The 18,431-nt window shown below is 37.9% G+C and overlaps 1 protein-coding gene across 1 annotated transcript in view; it reads right to left on the bottom strand.

Annotated features, from left to right (window-relative positions):
* Positions 1 to 1,014: 1,014 nt before the first annotated feature.
* Positions 1,015 to 18,431, bottom strand: part of LOC106540581 (uncharacterized) — a 65,063-nt gene continuing 47,646 nt past the window's right edge. Inside the window, exons 12-17 of the mRNA XM_087718196.1 lie at positions 14,733 to 14,816; positions 12,212 to 12,306; positions 9,880 to 9,940; positions 8,716 to 8,903; positions 6,350 to 6,461; positions 1,015 to 3,312 (exon numbers count right to left, since the gene is read on the bottom strand). Coding sequence (XP_087574322.1) covers positions 3,241 to 3,312; positions 6,350 to 6,461; positions 8,716 to 8,903; positions 9,880 to 9,940; positions 12,212 to 12,306; positions 14,733 to 14,816 — 612 coding nt within the window. The 3' untranslated portion in view covers positions 1,015 to 3,240. The remainder of the gene's footprint in view (positions 3,313 to 6,349; positions 6,462 to 8,715; positions 8,904 to 9,879; positions 9,941 to 12,211; positions 12,307 to 14,732; positions 14,817 to 18,431) is intronic.

The following is an 18,431-nucleotide window of genomic DNA, read 5'->3' as shown; positions in this document are numbered from 1 at the left end:
TAGTATATGCTGCTTCTAGAAATAATCACATTTTCTTTGCAAATTTTTAAATTAGCGATAAGCATTCCAGAGCTGGAAATTAATTCACAGCTTTCAAAGTACTGAATGCTGCTGCTGCTGCTGATTATGTTGATGCAATTTATCTACATATGCTCTTTGCTAAATTATTGTTTGGTGTATTGTCCTATCACAGATGTTTGCATTAGATTCTTATTTAAATCACATTCACTGCTCCTTCTACCAATGTAAAGCAGAAGGTTGGAAAAATTACCTTTTGTTACTGTCTATGAAAATCACACATGATTTTACCCCCATGCCTTTTGGGTTATACTTTAGTATCTTTGTCTACCAATATATTTCCATTGTCCTGCTCCAAATGAAGCCGAAATGAACTTGGCTTCCGATTACTGGGTGATAGAGAGGGAGGGGTGAGCGAAGTTTGGTAGTCTTGGAACAGTGGCAACCTACCAAATTAGAAGATGTGGAAACAGGAAAGTCAGGGAGCAAAACAGGGAAAGTGAGGCTTTAATTACAGGAAACAGCCAGGAAGTTTTAAAGTACTTAACATACCCGGAGGGCAATATACTGCCAAACCTTCACACATCTCTAGGATCTAGGGATGGTTTCAGATGTATTTTCGGGGAGGATTTCTTTTTCAAGGGCTACTTAAGAAATATTCATAAAGAACAGTTTAAGAAAAGTAGGGTTCTTTTCCTGCATTTATCAGTTGCATAGTGCAAACAGATGGCACCAGTGTTGCTGTTGTTTGGGAAAAAATAAACTTACACTGCTGCATAATAGTTAAAAGGCTTATCTGATGGAAGGATTATGCAAACGTAGATTGGGAAAGAAGCTGGGGCAGGAGAAAAGTCAAAAGTCTGAAATAGCTTTCTGGGAGAAGCTTTTCTTTCACAAGTGTTTTAATATTTAACAAATTTGCTGTGTTATATTTTATATTGTTTTATTGGTACTTCTATCTAGTAAATACCATTTGATGGGAGTAAAAAAATGGAAGAGTTGTGCCAAAAGTTTATTATTTAAGGTTTTCACTGAGAGAACCATTGAGTCAAAACTTCTGATTATTTTAATCATTGGAACATCATCCTGGGAGATTTGCATACATATTTTGATTATACAGTTTGAATTAATATTCTGCAATAAATCTGTCCATCTTGGGTAAGATATCCAAGACTCAGTATAAAGATGAAGATATTACATAATCCAACAACAAAAATAAAAACAAAAACAACTCCATGATACAGCCCTCCAACAGCAGCAATTAATTATAGCTGGAAAGGCAGTAATTCAGTTGAACCAAAACAGCAGCTTGCTATTTACAAATTTTAGATGGATTTTAATTTGGCTAAGAAGTGTAAGGAATGATACAGATAATTATACTCAAATATAGCCATTTAACTATATAAAATGACATTTTTCCTTTATTGGAAAATTGGGGTAGTAGCATTAAGTGGCCCAAAAGGGAAAAAGGCATTTAAATAGAATACTCAACTGAACATTAGCAACAAAGGGACGATAGTAGGTGGACAATAGTGGAGTAGATTATAAGTAATAAATAATGGAACACAGTCTCAGTAACAGCAGTTAAGATTTTTAAGTTAAACTATATAATCTCTAATACTTTCCATTTTTTTAAACATAGAATTAACAAATATGTAATACTTTTCTAGGCTGTATTGCAGGCATTGGGAATGAGGCATCTTAGCCAAATGAATAATTGTTCATTACATAATTTTAAATTGATTTATTTTGTTAAAAAAGAAAAAATAATTTCTTTATTGTGTTCTTTATAATGTAGAAACAACAGAAGAATGTGAAGGGGGAAATAATTCCCAGAGAGTAGATATTTCTTCCACCCCAGTCATCAGACTTCATTCCCATCAACTAATCAAGAAAGCTTAGCTGGTTCCTTTGTAGCTGGGAGTTGATCTATTTATCTATAAAGTTGACAGATGAACAAATTATGGTGGCAAGAGGAATTTAGATAATGATGTGGAACATACTTATTAATACAAGTTCCAATACATTGCAATACAAACTCCAATATTGCCATAGTTAGATCTGTATGTGATGGGGATTATTGTATGCATGTCATCACATTGAAGAAGACTGAAATATGCCAGCATCAGAATTTTGTAGTTTGCTGGGAAGTTGGACTAAAGTTAATTTAGACTCTTGAAACAGTAGCCAGGCAGGGAGAGGCAATAAATTGCAGAAGGATATGTGCCAAAGAAGATTAATCCATGATCCAAACCAGTAATGGTTTTCTCTTACCTTCACTACCGGTTTGGAACCAGGAGAGCATGTGTGCGTGCTTGCTTCGCTCGCTTACGGTGCTTCTGTGCATGCGCAGAACCTTTGTGCATGCGCAGAACCTTCTGTGCATGCGCAGAGCATCCGTGATGACATCTGGGTGGAGCCTCCCGCCGCTGCTACCGGTTTGCCCGAACCGGGGCAAACTGGCAGAATACCACCTCTGATCCAAACTCCTCTTCCTATGTTTATCAATCATAGAAAGGAAAAGTGGAGAGTTTGTAAACTGTAAAGTTCTTTTCAGATCAAATCAGCTTTTAAAAATCCAAGAATAGGGATAGGAACAAAGAGCTGGCCCCAATCCAACCTCCTACATGCTGTAGCTACCCAGCAGACCTGAGAACAAGAGCAGATAATCTGGATGGTACTTTTGACCAGTTTACTGAGTACTAACAACTCTGTCCAAAAACTATCAATATCTGTGAAAAAGACCACATGGTACTTATGAGACATGAATTCAAGCCAATCTGGTAAGTTTTTCATCACCTCTCGCAAAGATGTGGAGAAGGCAATAACATCTGAGCTAAAAGAATATCAGAGAGAGGATCTTTAACATATGGATATGCTGGGATGTTTAAGAGCAGAGAGTCAATGAAGCACATTCAGTCCTCTTCATTCATGAAAATGTGAATTAGAGTATCAGCTTGTACAAATGGAATTTATTTGAAATATGTTTACTGGAAAATACAAAGAACAGCACTGGTACTCTGTGAGACTTGAGCAATACCATCAGAACAATAGAACAATTAAACAAATGAATCTGTTCACAATTCGTAAGAAGAATGTGTATCAAAAAGTCATATTTAGAGAATTGCAATGAAAGAGTGGCATGAGAAGGACACAGTACATATGCAGTCATAAATAATGTTGATCAAAGTATTCATAGCATGTTTTCACAGGACCAAATAGTTAGTATTTTTCATGGTTGAAGGAATTTTTGCCAGCGTAGTTTGTCCAATATTTGCTTATTTGCTTGGGTTCCTAAAAAATATTAAAAAGATTTTAGTACATCAACAGATATTTCCTCTATTTAAATAACTTAACAGCAAATACATCAGAATATACATAAATAGTATTGCCAGCAATTTAACAAGGCAGTTATCCAATAAAAAAAATCAAGATTAATATGATGAACCCCTATTCTTGATATATCCATGCAGACCTCTGGTGATTGCTGCCTTGTTTTCTTTTTTTATATATAAATATTTTTATTGCACTTTTCCCCCATACATGTCTCTTATCACATTAATGGATCTGTGACATCCATAAAACTGGAATAAATATTCAACAAATTGTACACATTCTATTTCCAAACTTTCCCTATGCATGCAGGCTTGTTTGCAAGGTGCTTGCCGATCAATCCTTTTGTGAAGGATTTAGAATCGTTCCGGATATCAATATCAGACTGATTGGGTTTTTATAGTTTTATTTAATTGTTTAAAAAACATTCATTATGGCTGCTTTGTTTATTCCTTTGTGCTCTAGAGTAGTAATTTTTACCTTTTTTATTTCTAATCCCTCACTCTTAATTCACCACAGTTCTTGAACTCATTTTCTGCCTTTCTATAAGGTTGTATTCTTTTATTATTATTATTCGCCACAACAGAATTGTATCACAGCGGCCAGTTCTTTCGCCGAATTTGGCATTGATTACTAGTCGGGCCCACCCACAGGCCTTGGACGTCGTAACGTATTTTCGTAATATCCGTGCAGATCCAAGCAGTGCGGCTTTTTGCATTTGACTGATGGTGATTTTGTCAATTTTTAACTGTTTAAATGTAATTCCAGTGCTTTTGGAATAGCACCCAGTGTGCCAATTACCACTGGAATTACCACTGCTGGTTTGTGCCATAGTCGTTGAATTTCGATTTTTAAGTCCTGGTATTTTGGGATTTTTTCATGTTCCTTCTCAGCGACCCTATCACCTGGTATTGCGATGTCTATGATTGTGACCTTATTTTTCTCAACCAGTGTGATGTCTGGTGTATTATGCGCCGGTATTTTGTCCGTTTGTATGCGAAAATCCCACAAGATCTTGACCATCTGATTTTCGGTGACTTTTTCAGGCTGATGTTCCCACCAATTTGTTGCTATTTTAATATTATAATTTTTGCACAAATTCCAATGGATCATTTGTGCTACTGAATTGTGCCACAATTTATAATCAGTCTGCACAATTTTTTTACAGCAGCTGAGTATGTGATCAACAGTTTCATCAGCTTCTTTGCAAAGTCTGCATTTGGCATCATCAGAGGATTTTTTGATTTTGGCCTTAATGGCATTTGTGCAGATAGCTTGTTCTTGTGCAGCCAGGATTAGTGACTCTGTTTCTTTCTTTAATGTACCTGCTGTTAACCATAACCAAATTTTTTCACTGTCCACTTTATATTTTATTTTTTCCAGAAATTGGCCATGCAATGCTTTGTTCTGGTTTGTTGTTGTTGTTTCTCTTTCATACCTCCTCTATTGACTGGATAGATGTATGAAGAAGATTGCTGACTGGGTTAATGTAGAAGCAGAGGGCTTTTCCCAGCATCTTGGCTCCTTATCTAGCTAGCTATGGCTAGAGAGCAGACAGTGAATATTTACTTATTTCATTATTGCTACATTTATCTCTTGCCTTTACCCCAAGGGCAAAATAGCATTTCCTCCTCTAATTCCCCCCCCCCAACAGTAATTGGTTGGGGCTGAGCTTGAGCTGAGAGAGGGTAAGAGACTCTTAGTCACGGAGTGATTTTCCAGGAATGAAGGGGAAGTTGTAGTGGATTTCTCCATTTGCAGTCCAACCTCTTAACCATTATACAACTCTGAGCTCTAACACAGATGTTAGCTCAGCTGCTAGTGGATGATGTTTATTTATTTACCATCAAGTATTATGTCCCCTACTCAAATACCTGTAGACAGCAGGTATACCTGAAGATATTTTCTTTGGTATCTATCAATTCCATTGCTCCTATTATTCTTAGTAAAATAATTTTAAAATGGAATCAAATTTAAAATATTGCCTTTGGGCATTATTTAAAAAAATATTTTAAGGAAGATGGCTGGCTATCACTGACTATCAGTTCGAAAATGTATCCACTTGTCAGGAACAACCACCCCCCCCCCCAATAAAATGCAGTGATAGGAAGCATTTAAGAATAATACTAAAGCAGGAAGCCACTTTGCCTGTTTCCTATCATCTAAATGGGTACTATTTGATTAACTTGCCAAGTCCTGGAGTAACTACTGTGTTTCTCTGAAAATAAGACAGGGTCTTATTTTCTTTTGACCTCCAAAATAAGCACTTGGCCTTATTTTTGGGGAGGTATTGTTATTTTTGAGGTGCAGGAGGCAGCGAGTGTGGTCCCCTCATGGCTGCTGCTGTGTTGCAATATTTTTGGGGAGGGCTTATTTTAGTGCATGCACTCAGAAGCCCAATTGGTTTTATTATCCGGGGAGGTCTTATTTTCAGGGAAATAAGAGTATTTATGAGAAGATCCAGTTCAGATAGTCCTTGACTTATAACCAGAATTGAGCCAAAATTTATGTTGCTAAGTGAGAATTTGTTAAGTGAATTTTGCCCCATTTTATGACCTTTCTTGCCATGATTGTAAAGTGAATCAGTGCAGTTGATGTTTGCAACGTGGTTGTAAAGTGAATCTGACTTCCCCATTGATTTTGTTTGTCAGAAGGTTGCAAAAAGGGATCACATGACTTTGGGAAACAGCAACAGTGATAAGTATGAACCAGTTGCCAAGCATCTGAATCTTGATCACATGATCATGGGGATGCTACAAGGATTGTAAGTGTGAAAAGTCATCATGTCGCTTTTTTCAGTGCCGCTGTAACTTTGAACGGTCATTAAATGAACTGCTGTAACTCGAGGACTACTTTTATATCCTTTCAAAATACCCACGTGGCCACCAGTCTAGAAAAGTTTTCTCACTGGGAGCACTTAGGTACCTTTGGTAAGCCTGTGAATTATTATTAAATAATGAAAAACAGAAAAAGAAATTTAAAAAGAAAAAAAACCTACTATTACAGGATGGTAAAGGGCTACATCTTCCAGAGATAAAGGCATAGCAATAGTGTCCTTCTCACCAACAGCAGATGATTTCTCATCTTCAATCCTGTTGGGCAAAATAAAACTGGAAACCAATAGCTGTATTAGCAATTATATCTTCGGTTATCATCCATTTATCATGGCATCATGGTATAAAGTAGCTGATAGAAGCACTGAGACTTTGTGTTCTAGACATCCTGTTTTTTACATAATAGGCAGCCTTCAATTCATGAACACAACTAAGACCAGAATTTCTATCGCTATTTCTTGTGGTCATACAGTGTGATGTCACATGACTGCATCACTTAGCAATGGCAATCTTGGCACACCCTGCTGTCATGGTTTAAAAAGTTCCACCAGTCGTTTGCTGAGGAGGACCCATCCCAACTGAAGCCATTCTCAGCTTAGTTCCTTCTCCAACTCCCTGCAATAACCTATCTCTTCCTACCTCTGCCCTTTGGGCCATTCTGCAACTTGCCCTGCAGACTGGCGAGCAACCTCTGAACCACACAAACTTAGCGCTGCTTGCCATGTTGTGGACTCAGAGAGGCATGTTGGCGTGCCACAGTTCTGAATCTCAAGCCACAGTACAAAGCCACAGCCAATCCTGGAAGCCTCAGCCACCTTAACAGCATGACAAAAAGCCATAGGGCCCCAGGAAGCCCCTGCAGAGCACTGCAAAGCTGTAGCATCCGGAGAAACCTCAGCTATCCTAATCCAGAGTCACCCTTGCCATCCTGGACAGTGTGGCCTTTATGTTCTGCGCTCTACAGTAGTGGTAGGATTCAAAATATTTACTACCAGTTCTGTGGGCATGGCTTGGCTTGGTGGGCGTGGCTTGGTGGGCCTGGCAGGAGAAGGATATTGTAAAATCTCCATTACCTCCCCACTCCAGGGGAAGGATACTGTAAAATCTTTGTTCCCTCCCCACTCCAGGGGAAGGTTACTGCAAAATCCCTATTTTCTCCCGATCAGTTGGGACTCAGGAGGCAGAGAATAGATGGTGGCGGGGCCAGTCAGAGGTGGTATTTACTGGTTCTCCGAACTACTCAAAATTTCCGCTACCGGTTCTCCAGAACTGGTCAGAACCTGCTGAATACCACTTCTGCTCTACAGCCCCAGTTGACTTTCACCATCTTCTTGCTCCCACTCCTGATGAGGTCTACCTCCCCCTGCCCTTTGCAAGAAAGCTATTGATCACGTGAGGCTATCTTTCCCAGGTCTTATGAGGAAGCTGTCATGGATGGCCTAGGGAAGAAAGCCTTGTGTGACCACCAGTTGCTTCACAAAGGGCCACAGCAGGCTTGTTTGATCAGCATCAGGAGCAAGAAGAAGGCAAAGGTCAGGTGGGCAACAGTGGTCATGGAGTGTAGAGGACCAAAATGGCATAGACAGGAGGAAAATAGGCAGGTAGGGGAAATTGGGGCACTCCTACAGTCATAAGTGAAGGTGGACTGCCAATTGCCTAAATTTTGATCATCTGTAACTTCAAACGGTTGCCTAATAAATGGTCATGAGTCGAACACTACCTGAGAGTTGCTTATAAATTCAAAAAGCTAAAGTTAATCAGCATACAGTAAATACATATTGCAGCAAACTTTAGAATTTCCATCCCCAAGTAAATGAGAACTATTAGTTTAGTCATGCCAGCCACATGACCACGGAGATGTCTTTGGACAGCGCTGGCTCTTTGGCTTTGAAACGGAGATGAGCATCCCCCCAGAGGTGGTATTCAGCAGGTTCTGACCAGTTCTGGAGAACCATTAGTAAAAATTTTGAGTAGTTCGAAGAACAGGTAAATACAACCTCTGACTGGTTGACCCCATTTATTCTCTGCCTTCCGAGTCCCAGCTGATCGGGAGGAAATGGTGATTTTGCTGTAACTTTCCCCTAGAGTGGGGGGGATGGAGATTTCACAGTATCCTTCCCCTGCTACGCCCACCAAGCCATGCCCACAGAACTGGTAGTAAAAAATATTGAATTCCACCACCGCACTGCCCCCTAGAGTCGGGAACAACTAGTACATATGTGTGAGGAGAACCTTTACCTTTTACCTACTCATAATGTGGATTACTCAAACCATTTCTAATTTAGAAATTAGGGTAGGTAATTTTGTTCAGCTTCATAAACAAATCACTACTATATGAAATCTAGCATCTTCATTGGCAATGATTCTCTAAAAACAGTAGATGAGTATTTTTTGCATTGAGCTTTACAAATACTATAAAACAATTATTGAATTTTGCTTCTCCCAAATTTTATACCATAGAGTAGGAAGCATAGCCACTGGGTTCATTACAGGATATAGCCAATCAGCAGCCTTAAAAACAAAAACTTACCTATCAACATGTTTCTCTTGCTTCAACATTTTCTTTTCTTTTGGAATTCTGAGCACTTTGGGAGAGTCTTTCTGATGCATTTCTTGCTGCTTTGCATGAATTAAACATGGAACTGTGTTTTCTTCTATTACCATCTCATTACATTTCAGTCTGGAATGTTCATGACCATTTGGAAACAAATACTCCATCTTGAAATCACAAAAACAAAGTGTTTCCCCCACAAAAAAAGTCATTTGAAACAATTTTACCCTATTAAATATGAACTTGACCATTTAATATAGTTATTGTTTAGTAAGTTTGATGCGAATTTAAATTTATGTTGTAGCAATTTTATTGGAAATATCTGTGTTTTGATATTCTTTTTGTCAATGGATTTGTGCAATGATCAAAAATATATGAATGCTACATTTTTATTTCTAGTTTTCATTTTTTATTGCTGTATATCAATAGGAATGTGCAAATCATGAAAAAGTATCCTATACAAAGATCAGATAAAGTAGCTTTCAAAACTTTTAAAACAATATATAAATCATACTAATCATATTGCTGTTATGTTTGCAGAAAAAGTGAATTTTTAGGGAGGGTTCTGTCTGTCCAGTTTATTTATTTATGTCTGTCAAATACTATGTTACAGGTTTCTTTCTAGGCATTTTTCAAAACTCACATACTTCAAGTCATAAATTTTACCCTTTACCAAATTTTCAAAATATTATTGGCACTGAAGTATAGACTACAACTGCCCACTAACCTGGAATAATTGATCACATTGTTGTGATTGGAAAACATACAGATAACTTTAAATTTAAAATATACTGACTTCCAAAAAGCATGGCCAAAGACAGAAAATTGTGAAGACCATCTAGTAGGAGCTTTAGTCTGATGTCTTCATCAGAAATGAGCATTTTTACTTTTCTCTTAGCATATAATTGGTTAACAGATGAGCTTTTGAATATTCAAAACCAAATTCTGAATATAAAATATCTCCATTAATACATTGTCATTTTATGCAAATGAATTTTTGTTATATTTGTTATATTTCATTTAACATCAAAGACAAAAACAAAAATTATTGGGAAGCGTGTATATTAATGATAATCTACAACATGGCTACAGGAAACATGTAAATGTAAAACTTAACACTGAGAGAACAGGATTGATACTAACCAGATCATGGACACTTTGCCCTTTCCTGACATCTGAAAACTGACCATTTTGCTTTAGGAGCCTGTTCCAACAGTAACCAAAAACAAAACAAATTAAGAATAGAAACAGCAAGGGTGTCAAACTGGATTTCTTTGAGGGCCAGATCAGCATTGTAGTTCTCCATTGATTTTCTTAACAGAGTCTTTATACCTCCTGCAGCATCCTGCTAGCCAAAACAGGATGTGGGGGGGGCCACCTACACCCTCTGCGCCCCATTTTTGACCTGGACATCCTCCTGACGTACACTGCTGGCTGAAACAAGGTGCGGAATGCTGCACACAGCCCCCGGTGCCCCCTTTCTTCTGGCAAAGTGCTGCAGGAGACCATCCAGTCTGAAAACAGGGCGCAGGTGGGCCGCACACAGACCCCGTGTCCCATTTTGGCTTCCAGAGGCACTGCGGGCCAGTCCTTTGCTATTTCCAGTCCAGCTCCATGGGCCAGATTTAAGCACCTTGAGTTTGACACCCCTGCCATAAAGTATAAGACATTTCCTAATTTGCTTCAGTAGCAATGCTTCCAGGAAAATAAGGACACCAAAGATTGCTTTCGGTACATTTGAAACTGGCCAAGAATCTTAGTGTCATCTATACAATGTACTTCCATACATTTTTAAAAAATAATTCTTTGGTATCATCTTTTATATTAAAGAATCCTGAAAATATAATTAATGCAATGCAAAAAAAGATTTAAAATCTTATTTCACCCTTTTTTAAAGAAATCTGATAATGTTCTTGATAAGCCAAAGTGGGAAAATATCACCTAAAACCTATGTATTACAAATGAAACAAATCAGAAGAATTACTGACTCTAGCACTGTTACAATGCTGTTTATAACTATTTTCATCTGCTCTTATGTTAAGACATTACTCACTTTCTCCAGTGTGAAATATTTTCTTATCTGGGAAGGATGTTTCAAATTGCCCTTTTCAATTCTCGCAGACATAATATTAAATATAGCTGGTACAGTTAAATCAATATGTCATGTGTAATTTTTGCCTTTCAGGTTCATGCAAAGAAAACCACACTGTATAAAATGAGCCTCTCCATAGGTATACTAATAAATAAATGTAGAATAAGTCAATTTATAATATGCCATATAGAAAATAAGTGTTGAAATAACTTAATGGTACCATTCATGTTTCTATTGATTTCAAAGACTAAGCATGATTTGTCAGATACATTTTTAAAAAACAAAGTTAGATACATTAATACAGTCAAATCTTTACTTTCTTCCATTATCCAAAAGAATAAAATGCACACAAATACCTCCTTTGATAGTCTTGCAATTCAGCTTTCTTAAATTTGTTAGAGTCAATTTGTAGACTGCTAAATCCTCATTTATCACAGTCACTGTTTACTTAACACGATGAGCCCCACATTGTATGGGCATGACAACACATGCTCCTCAGAGGTGGTTTTCAGCAGGTTCTGACCAGTTCTGGAGAACCGATGTGGAAATTTTGAGTAGTTCAGAGAACCAGTAAGTACCACCTCTGACTGGCCCCGCCCCCATCTATTCTCTGCCTTCCAAGACCAAGTTGATCAGGAGGGAATGGGGATTTTGCAGTAACCTTTCCCCTGGAGTGGAGAGGGAATGCAGATTTTAGCAATAGCAGTTAGACTTATATACCGCTTCATAGGGCTTTCAGATTTTATAGTATCCTTCCCCTGGAGTAGGGTGGGAATGGAGATTTTACAGTGTCCTTCCCCTGTCATGCCCACCAAGCCACACCCATCAAGACATGCCGTGCCCACCAAGCCACGCCCACAGAACCGGTAGTAAAATTTTTGAATCCCACTACTAATGCTCCTCTTCCTATCTTTGAAAGTGCAGAAATACACTTCAGCAATTGAGTTACAGGGATCAACTTATCTCTGGTTCCAAGGTAGGGCAAAAGTCTGATATTACTTGGCCAACTCTCACTGGGAAACATTTTAGACCAGGGCTAACCAGATGTGGTCCCAATGAATGCAATTAAGATATTTAAGTACTTTGTGTGCTTATATGCCACTGGGTTATTGACTCTTAGCGATCACATATTTTTTTCCAACATGACCTGTACACAGGGCAACCCTTCAAGTCTTCCAATGATGCACCCAGGGCTATTGTAATTGAGTCTATCCACCTCATAATCTTATAATCTTTCACTCTAGAAAACTCTTTCAAAGTTCCAGCCATACAGCATTGCACATTTCTAAAAGTCAGTAAAAGAAACCTTTGTATTAAACAGAGGAAAGCAAAACCAGTGTTGCTCTAATAATTACAATGCCACATACCAGTATTATAACTCACCTCTTGGTCAATGCCATTTTAATAAGGGAAAAGTAATACAAATGATTCAGACAATGAAGATGTAGTTCATGTTTCATTCTTTTATCTGATTCCTTCTGTTAATTAAAAAAAAAAGTCAGATTTGCACTAATTGGCCTATTTGTTTTTGGAACCCTGGCTTTATCTTAATGCCATTTATTAGAGAGAAGACAGGGCACCGAGAAGAAACTGACAAAGAATTTCAAACAATTTATGTCTTCACTTTATTGTTCTGCTGACTGCTCAACCCCCACTGCACAATTTAGATATTTTTTCCAAAATCAGCGTGCAGTGCAGAAATTCAAATGAAAGCATCCCAATCCAGCTTCTACTGGATCACATCCTATCAATGAAAGTCCCTGCCTACTCCATTGTTAAACTCACTGTTTGGAAGCTCTTTCTAACATTCCATTAAAATCTGTCCTTCTGTGACTTAAAAAGATGGTGCCAGGTTCTGCCCTCTAGAATCAAAGACAGTTTTAACGTTCTTCCAGGTGACATCTTTTCAATTACTTGCTCTCACATTCCTTACCAGCACCAACATATAGTATAGTTACTATATACATATGTATATACTAACTACTGTATATTCATAAATACACACACAGACACGTGTGTGTGTGTGTGTGTGTTTGTGTGTGTGTGTGCTAACCAATAAAATAAGGCTAGTTTGTGTGGGTTGTAGTCAGTGGTGGGATTCAGACAGTTCCCACCACTTCAGGAGAACTGGTTGTTAAGTTTCTTAGCAGTTTGGTGAATGGTTGTTGGAAGAAATCATTAGAGAATCGGTTGTTAAATTATTTGAATCCCACCACTGGTTATAGTATCTCACATAGTATTCATGAGTTCAGTTGAAATCTTACCTCAATCATAGATTAACTGGACAACAAGAGGAAGCCAACTTTGACTTCCACGTGCCCTGTGAGAGTAATAAAATATTGACTCTCCTTAAAGTATATGATGTAGTGGATATTCTAAAATTGTGTTTCAAGTACATGTCTTCCTTCCCCCCTCCTCTTCTTTTCACTATTTTGACATGAAGAAGCTATGACAACCCTGTTTGAAACATATTCAGTGGCCTACTAGAAAATTATGGTTTAAATAGCTATTAGTCAAAATAGGAAACATATCCTTATGTAACATCTATTAGGACTATTTCACATTATTATTGATCAGAACCTTTATAAAAAGAGGTATGTTATATATTTCATTAAGCTACCTAACAGAGGAAAACACTCCATCTGGTTCCACCACCTTCCATATTCTGCTTTGTCCTTGTTAATGTTAGTTCCAAATATTTTATTGAATAAAAATGGTCAGACCATCTAATAGAACTTTAAATAAAGAATAATAAATGCATTTTTCTATTGTCTCTAATGTCACTAATAAACGTAGTGTTAAAAATCTATTCCTTCATACATTATGACTGATTCATCCAGACTCTAATATTTTCAGTTTTTGTTGCAACAGAACCATGTAACCATGATTCCATAACATTATATACAATGGTGGCATATAAATATGTGTTAGCAAATTTATCTCCTTTTCCTGTTGAAAAAGATGAAAAAAGTGTCCATTTGAAAAAAGCTTTAAAAATCCATGAAACAGATTTCAAAAGAACAGAACAGGGCAGTCAATGTAAGGCAAGGTTTATAGCCCTAACAGGGAGATAACCAACAACCTCACTCTGCTATGCATAATTGATTGGGAAGCTTGATTGTACTCTCCTGAAGCCTAAGGCCAGAGAATAAAATGCAAGTGGGAAATGGCATTTTGAATAAAGACAATGTTGACACAAAGCTGGAGCCAGCCTCTGTATGATTAAGGATGCCTTCCTAAAAGCACCTTTCTCCAAAATTCAGTGACCTTTGGCCTTCTTTACAAGCAGAGCTATATTTTTCTACTTTAGGTAAGAGCTCAGTAGGATGAATTGCTGTGTCCTGTTTTCATCAGTCCTGAAAGACCTGGGTTAAAGGTAAATCTAAGGATGTTTGCAGGACACTATTTTGAGCTATTCTTAGCAAAGTTTTAATGGTACTATGCCCAACTCAAAGATGGCCATCTCTGAAGGAACAGCTAGCTTGAAAAAGCAGCTAAGTCCCATGAGCTTCAGATAAGAGTGTGAAACCTACCCCTCCCCTTGACTTTGTAGTTCTCTAATCACCTTAAGTAAAGAAGACTTGTGAATCTCTTTGGCAGGGAGGAGCTGATGGCCCAGTAGCCTACCCTTCTTGTGTAGACGCCTTCCACCCAGCCTTCATTACAAAATTATCATAATAAAGGGCAGTGCTTCCTTTCAGTTCTCAGCTTGATCTTGAAACTTCAGAAATTCTTCTTCATACTGTAAAACTTTGGCTTCTCTCCAGGTGAAGAATAAAAATAAATAACCCTGCCCCCACCTCCGTACACAACACATGCATATATACAAACATAGCCACTTCCATCCCACAGTTGCAATTTGGGGATAGAAGGATTGGGGGGGGGGGTGTAGGACAATGCAAACCTGGTGAAGAGGAGCTGAAGAACATACCACCTGCTGAGATTTCAATGGCTCCCCTTGCTTTTTTCTCACATCAGAAAGCAGGAACTGCAGAGGGGGAGAAGGAGAGGTTTTAAAAATTCTTATAAAATTTCAATCAACCTTAAGACATGTTCCTCTGAAACATATAATAAACAAACCATAAAATGGGTTATTCCCTATAACACATAAATATAACTGTAGATTTGATCGGCATTTATTGCAGTATAAAAACTAATTGCATGATACAATAATGATCAAAGGCGTAAAAAACCACCACTGCCTGGTGATAAATTATTTGGCCTTCTACTGTATTGCATTTAATACTTTTAAGTTCTGCTAACTGTACACTAGAGTATTGTCTGATTTGGGAACTGATGTTACTATACTTCTTTTTGGCCAAAATGAAAATTGGCACTTACAATAAATGACAAGTCCCATTTTATTTGTTGGATATTTACATAGTGAACATTTTATAAATCTTATGTTACTAAGCTTTTTCCTTCTTTGAATGTTTTTGCGTTCCAAGATGGAAATATTCAGGCCATTGACTTAGAAGGACAAATAAGACATTATATTAATTGGTTTTTTTATGAATACAGTATTTTAATGCCACCAGTTTAATTTGGAAGAAAAAAGAAATTCAGAGTCCTGATCTAGACTCGGTTTCCTGATTCAGACTATAGCTTTGGATCCCTAGTTACAATTAGCTCTTGAAAACTTGGTTTATAGGATATAACATGTCAATCTAAATCAGCCTTCTCCAATCATGCACCTTCCAGACATATTGGGATGCATCTCCCAAAATTATCACACAAACCAGAGAGGATCAGTGAATGCACACATTGCTAAATATTATGCTCCTTTGTAAAGATTCAGATAGTCCTTGGTTAATAATGCTAATTGGGACAGGAATTTCTGTTGCTAAGCAATGTGGTCATAAAATTCAGTCTCATGTGATCACATCACTTAGCCACAGCAATCCTCGCAGCCCCCATTGCTGTCATTAAGCAGATCACACTCGGTTGTTAGGTGATGATTCACTTCGATCCAAGCCATTCCCAGCTTGGTCCTTGAAGCCTAAAGCCTTAGTAAGCTGCAGTAAGACTGCCTCCTCTTGAATTTCTCCCATTCACCTATTACCACACCTCTCTCTTTATGGCTACCCTGCATAGCGGCACTCCTCAGTGGGGGAGGGGTCTAAGTGCTGAAGTAGAGCTGGTCTCAGCCAGCTGCTGCCCCCCCACCTCTACTTTAGCCTGAGCATTGCTGACACTGCCATTGCAATGAATGCTGCCCAGCTTCATGATGCAAAGTCATAGCTACACCAGTGCCAAGCCTAGCTCTAACTTCAGCACCCCTGCACCCTGCCAACCTTATGCTCTGCCAGCCCTGTCACCCCAAGTTGACCTTTGCCAACTTCTTCCATCCTCCCTTCTAGAAGTATCCTTGGTTACTGAACATCTGTTCAGCAAACTGCTCAAAGTTGTGACAGCGCTGAACAAGTGGTACCTACAATCTGTTCTTGAAGTTCCAGCTATTAACATGCCTTCACAGTCATGGGTTTGCAATTCAGGCACTCGGTAACTATCTCCCACAATGATTGTGGTGCCCTGTGGAACTGACAAGTCAGCAGGGAAGGTTGCAAGTCACTATGGTAATTCCCCATCCTTGGCCTTCCTGCGCATTGCGCTGCACCCTCCCTTCCTTGGCTTCCCTACACTCATACCTTGCCACATCTGTTAGGCCTTCCAGGTAAATTAGACAGGAAACAACTAGATGGGCTAATTCTTCTTCATTGTAAGCCTCAATTAATAGAATCTTGCTAGGCTAAATTAATAGAATCTCGCAAGCCTGAGGACTCAAACTTTCCGCCACCAATAAAATAGTCTTTAATTCCCAACCGATAACTCTTCTATCTTCTACATGTTGAGGTTCTGATCTTAATCCTACCTCATTTTCTCTGTTCCTGCATTAAAAATTCCTGTGCATTATAACATCAATGCGGGTTGCGAAAGCTGCAGAGCAAAAAGAAGGACAGGAACTTTGCCCCATTAAATTCAGTGAGAAAGATCTGGAGCTGTTACACTCTTACTCATTGAAATAAAGGAGCATCACAGTTCACAATAAACTGGAATGTGAAGAGAATGCCAATTTTATTTTTTGTTACGTGCACAGATGTGGCATATTTTTTAAAGTGGTGCATAAAGTCATAGATGAATAAATACCCCTCCCTTCCTATAGCCTTTCTGCTATAGGACAGAGCTTGCTAACTCAAAGCCAGGGCAAAGTTTGCAGTGAGCTTTTTCAGTCACAGATTCTCAGCGAGGGTATAGATCCTCACCTTCATGCATTTCTTCTAAAGCAGAAACCCCAGAATTGTGGTAAAATTGAAATATTTAATGAGCAAGCTAATTTATTTCATGCATGGGGAATATTTTAAACTGCATTAAATACAATTAAAATCAATCTGTCATTTCCCTCCCCTCTTTTATTTTCCTATTCTAGATAAAGTTTTTGGAGTGTGGCCCATTGCCTGTCACTCAAGTATGTCCATGGAAGAAGAGAGTGTAAAAATAGTGACAGCTCTCTGATCAAAGTCTTACCCTGTTTTATAGGTTTCATATGATTGTGGCTATCAAGGTAACTTTTTTCACCCCACCCTCTGATGCCACCGCTTGATGCCATTTAAACATTAGTTTTCTTAAACCATTGATCTAAATAGTGAATTAGGTCAGTAGGTACCTAGAAAATGTTTTAAATACAATATTTTATTTATTTAGAAGATTTATATGGCTGCCCACTCATTTTCATTAATTCTGGGCACCTTACAAAGAATAAGTGAAATGTGCTTTGTTTCAGGTTAGGGGTGAGGTTTTGTATTTATTAAAGATACTATTGAAGAATTTTATTTTTTTCGTCGGGTTTCAAATAAGTCATTTCTTTTTAAATATGCTCCAAAATTGACACTATTGAATTCATGTGATCTGGCATGAAAGTGGAGCAAATATTTAATTTTCTTTCACTAGATTCTACACTAAAGTTCTTTACGGTAGCTCAGTTGTGCCCATTTTATTTGGATGATTAGCATCATTATAAAATACTTTTCTCCAGTTACATGTTCAAGTAACTGTTATGATATCTGCAAAAAAAAAGATATGTATGCTTCAGTGTACACTGTTTGTATAGTGTTACATCAATTTTAAAAGAGTCTTTAAAGGGTTTTTGGTTTGCAACTGCATTTCATTTTTTAAAAAGATATTTATTTTTTAATCTTAAAAAAATTAGACTGATTTTCTCCTTTTCAACACAAAATGGCATTAGCTCATGGAATTTAAAGAAATTTAAACATTTATACCATTTCCCACATCTTCCTGAATAATTCAAAAGCTTAAATTTGATAGAACTAATAACTTATTGCAAAGGCAAACTATGGAAAGTTATTTGTTGCCTTAGAAACCCTCAGCTCTGGATTTCCTGCCTTCTGGGTGAATCCAACTTTACTTGTAAACATTACATCAATGTTGTCCTTTGCTCACGATGAAATATAGGGTTAGCTTTTAGCTAGGAAAATGCTATTGAAGTTTCCCTCAATTTCCATTTCCCTCCATCTGTACTTATATGGGAAAACATTTCCACGCACAAGCAAAAAGAAAGGGACCCTACTGCCATATTTTTCTTTTC

Source organism: Thamnophis sirtalis, unplaced genomic scaffold (assembly GCF_051295495.1).
Source record: "Thamnophis sirtalis isolate CommonGarterSnake01/CBP01778 unplaced genomic scaffold, rThaSir2_p1.2 scaffold_6, whole genome shotgun sequence".
Taxonomy (NCBI): Eukaryota; Metazoa; Chordata; class Lepidosauria; order Squamata; family Natricidae; genus Thamnophis; species Thamnophis sirtalis.
This window is presented reverse-complemented; position numbering and strand designations above follow the sequence as displayed.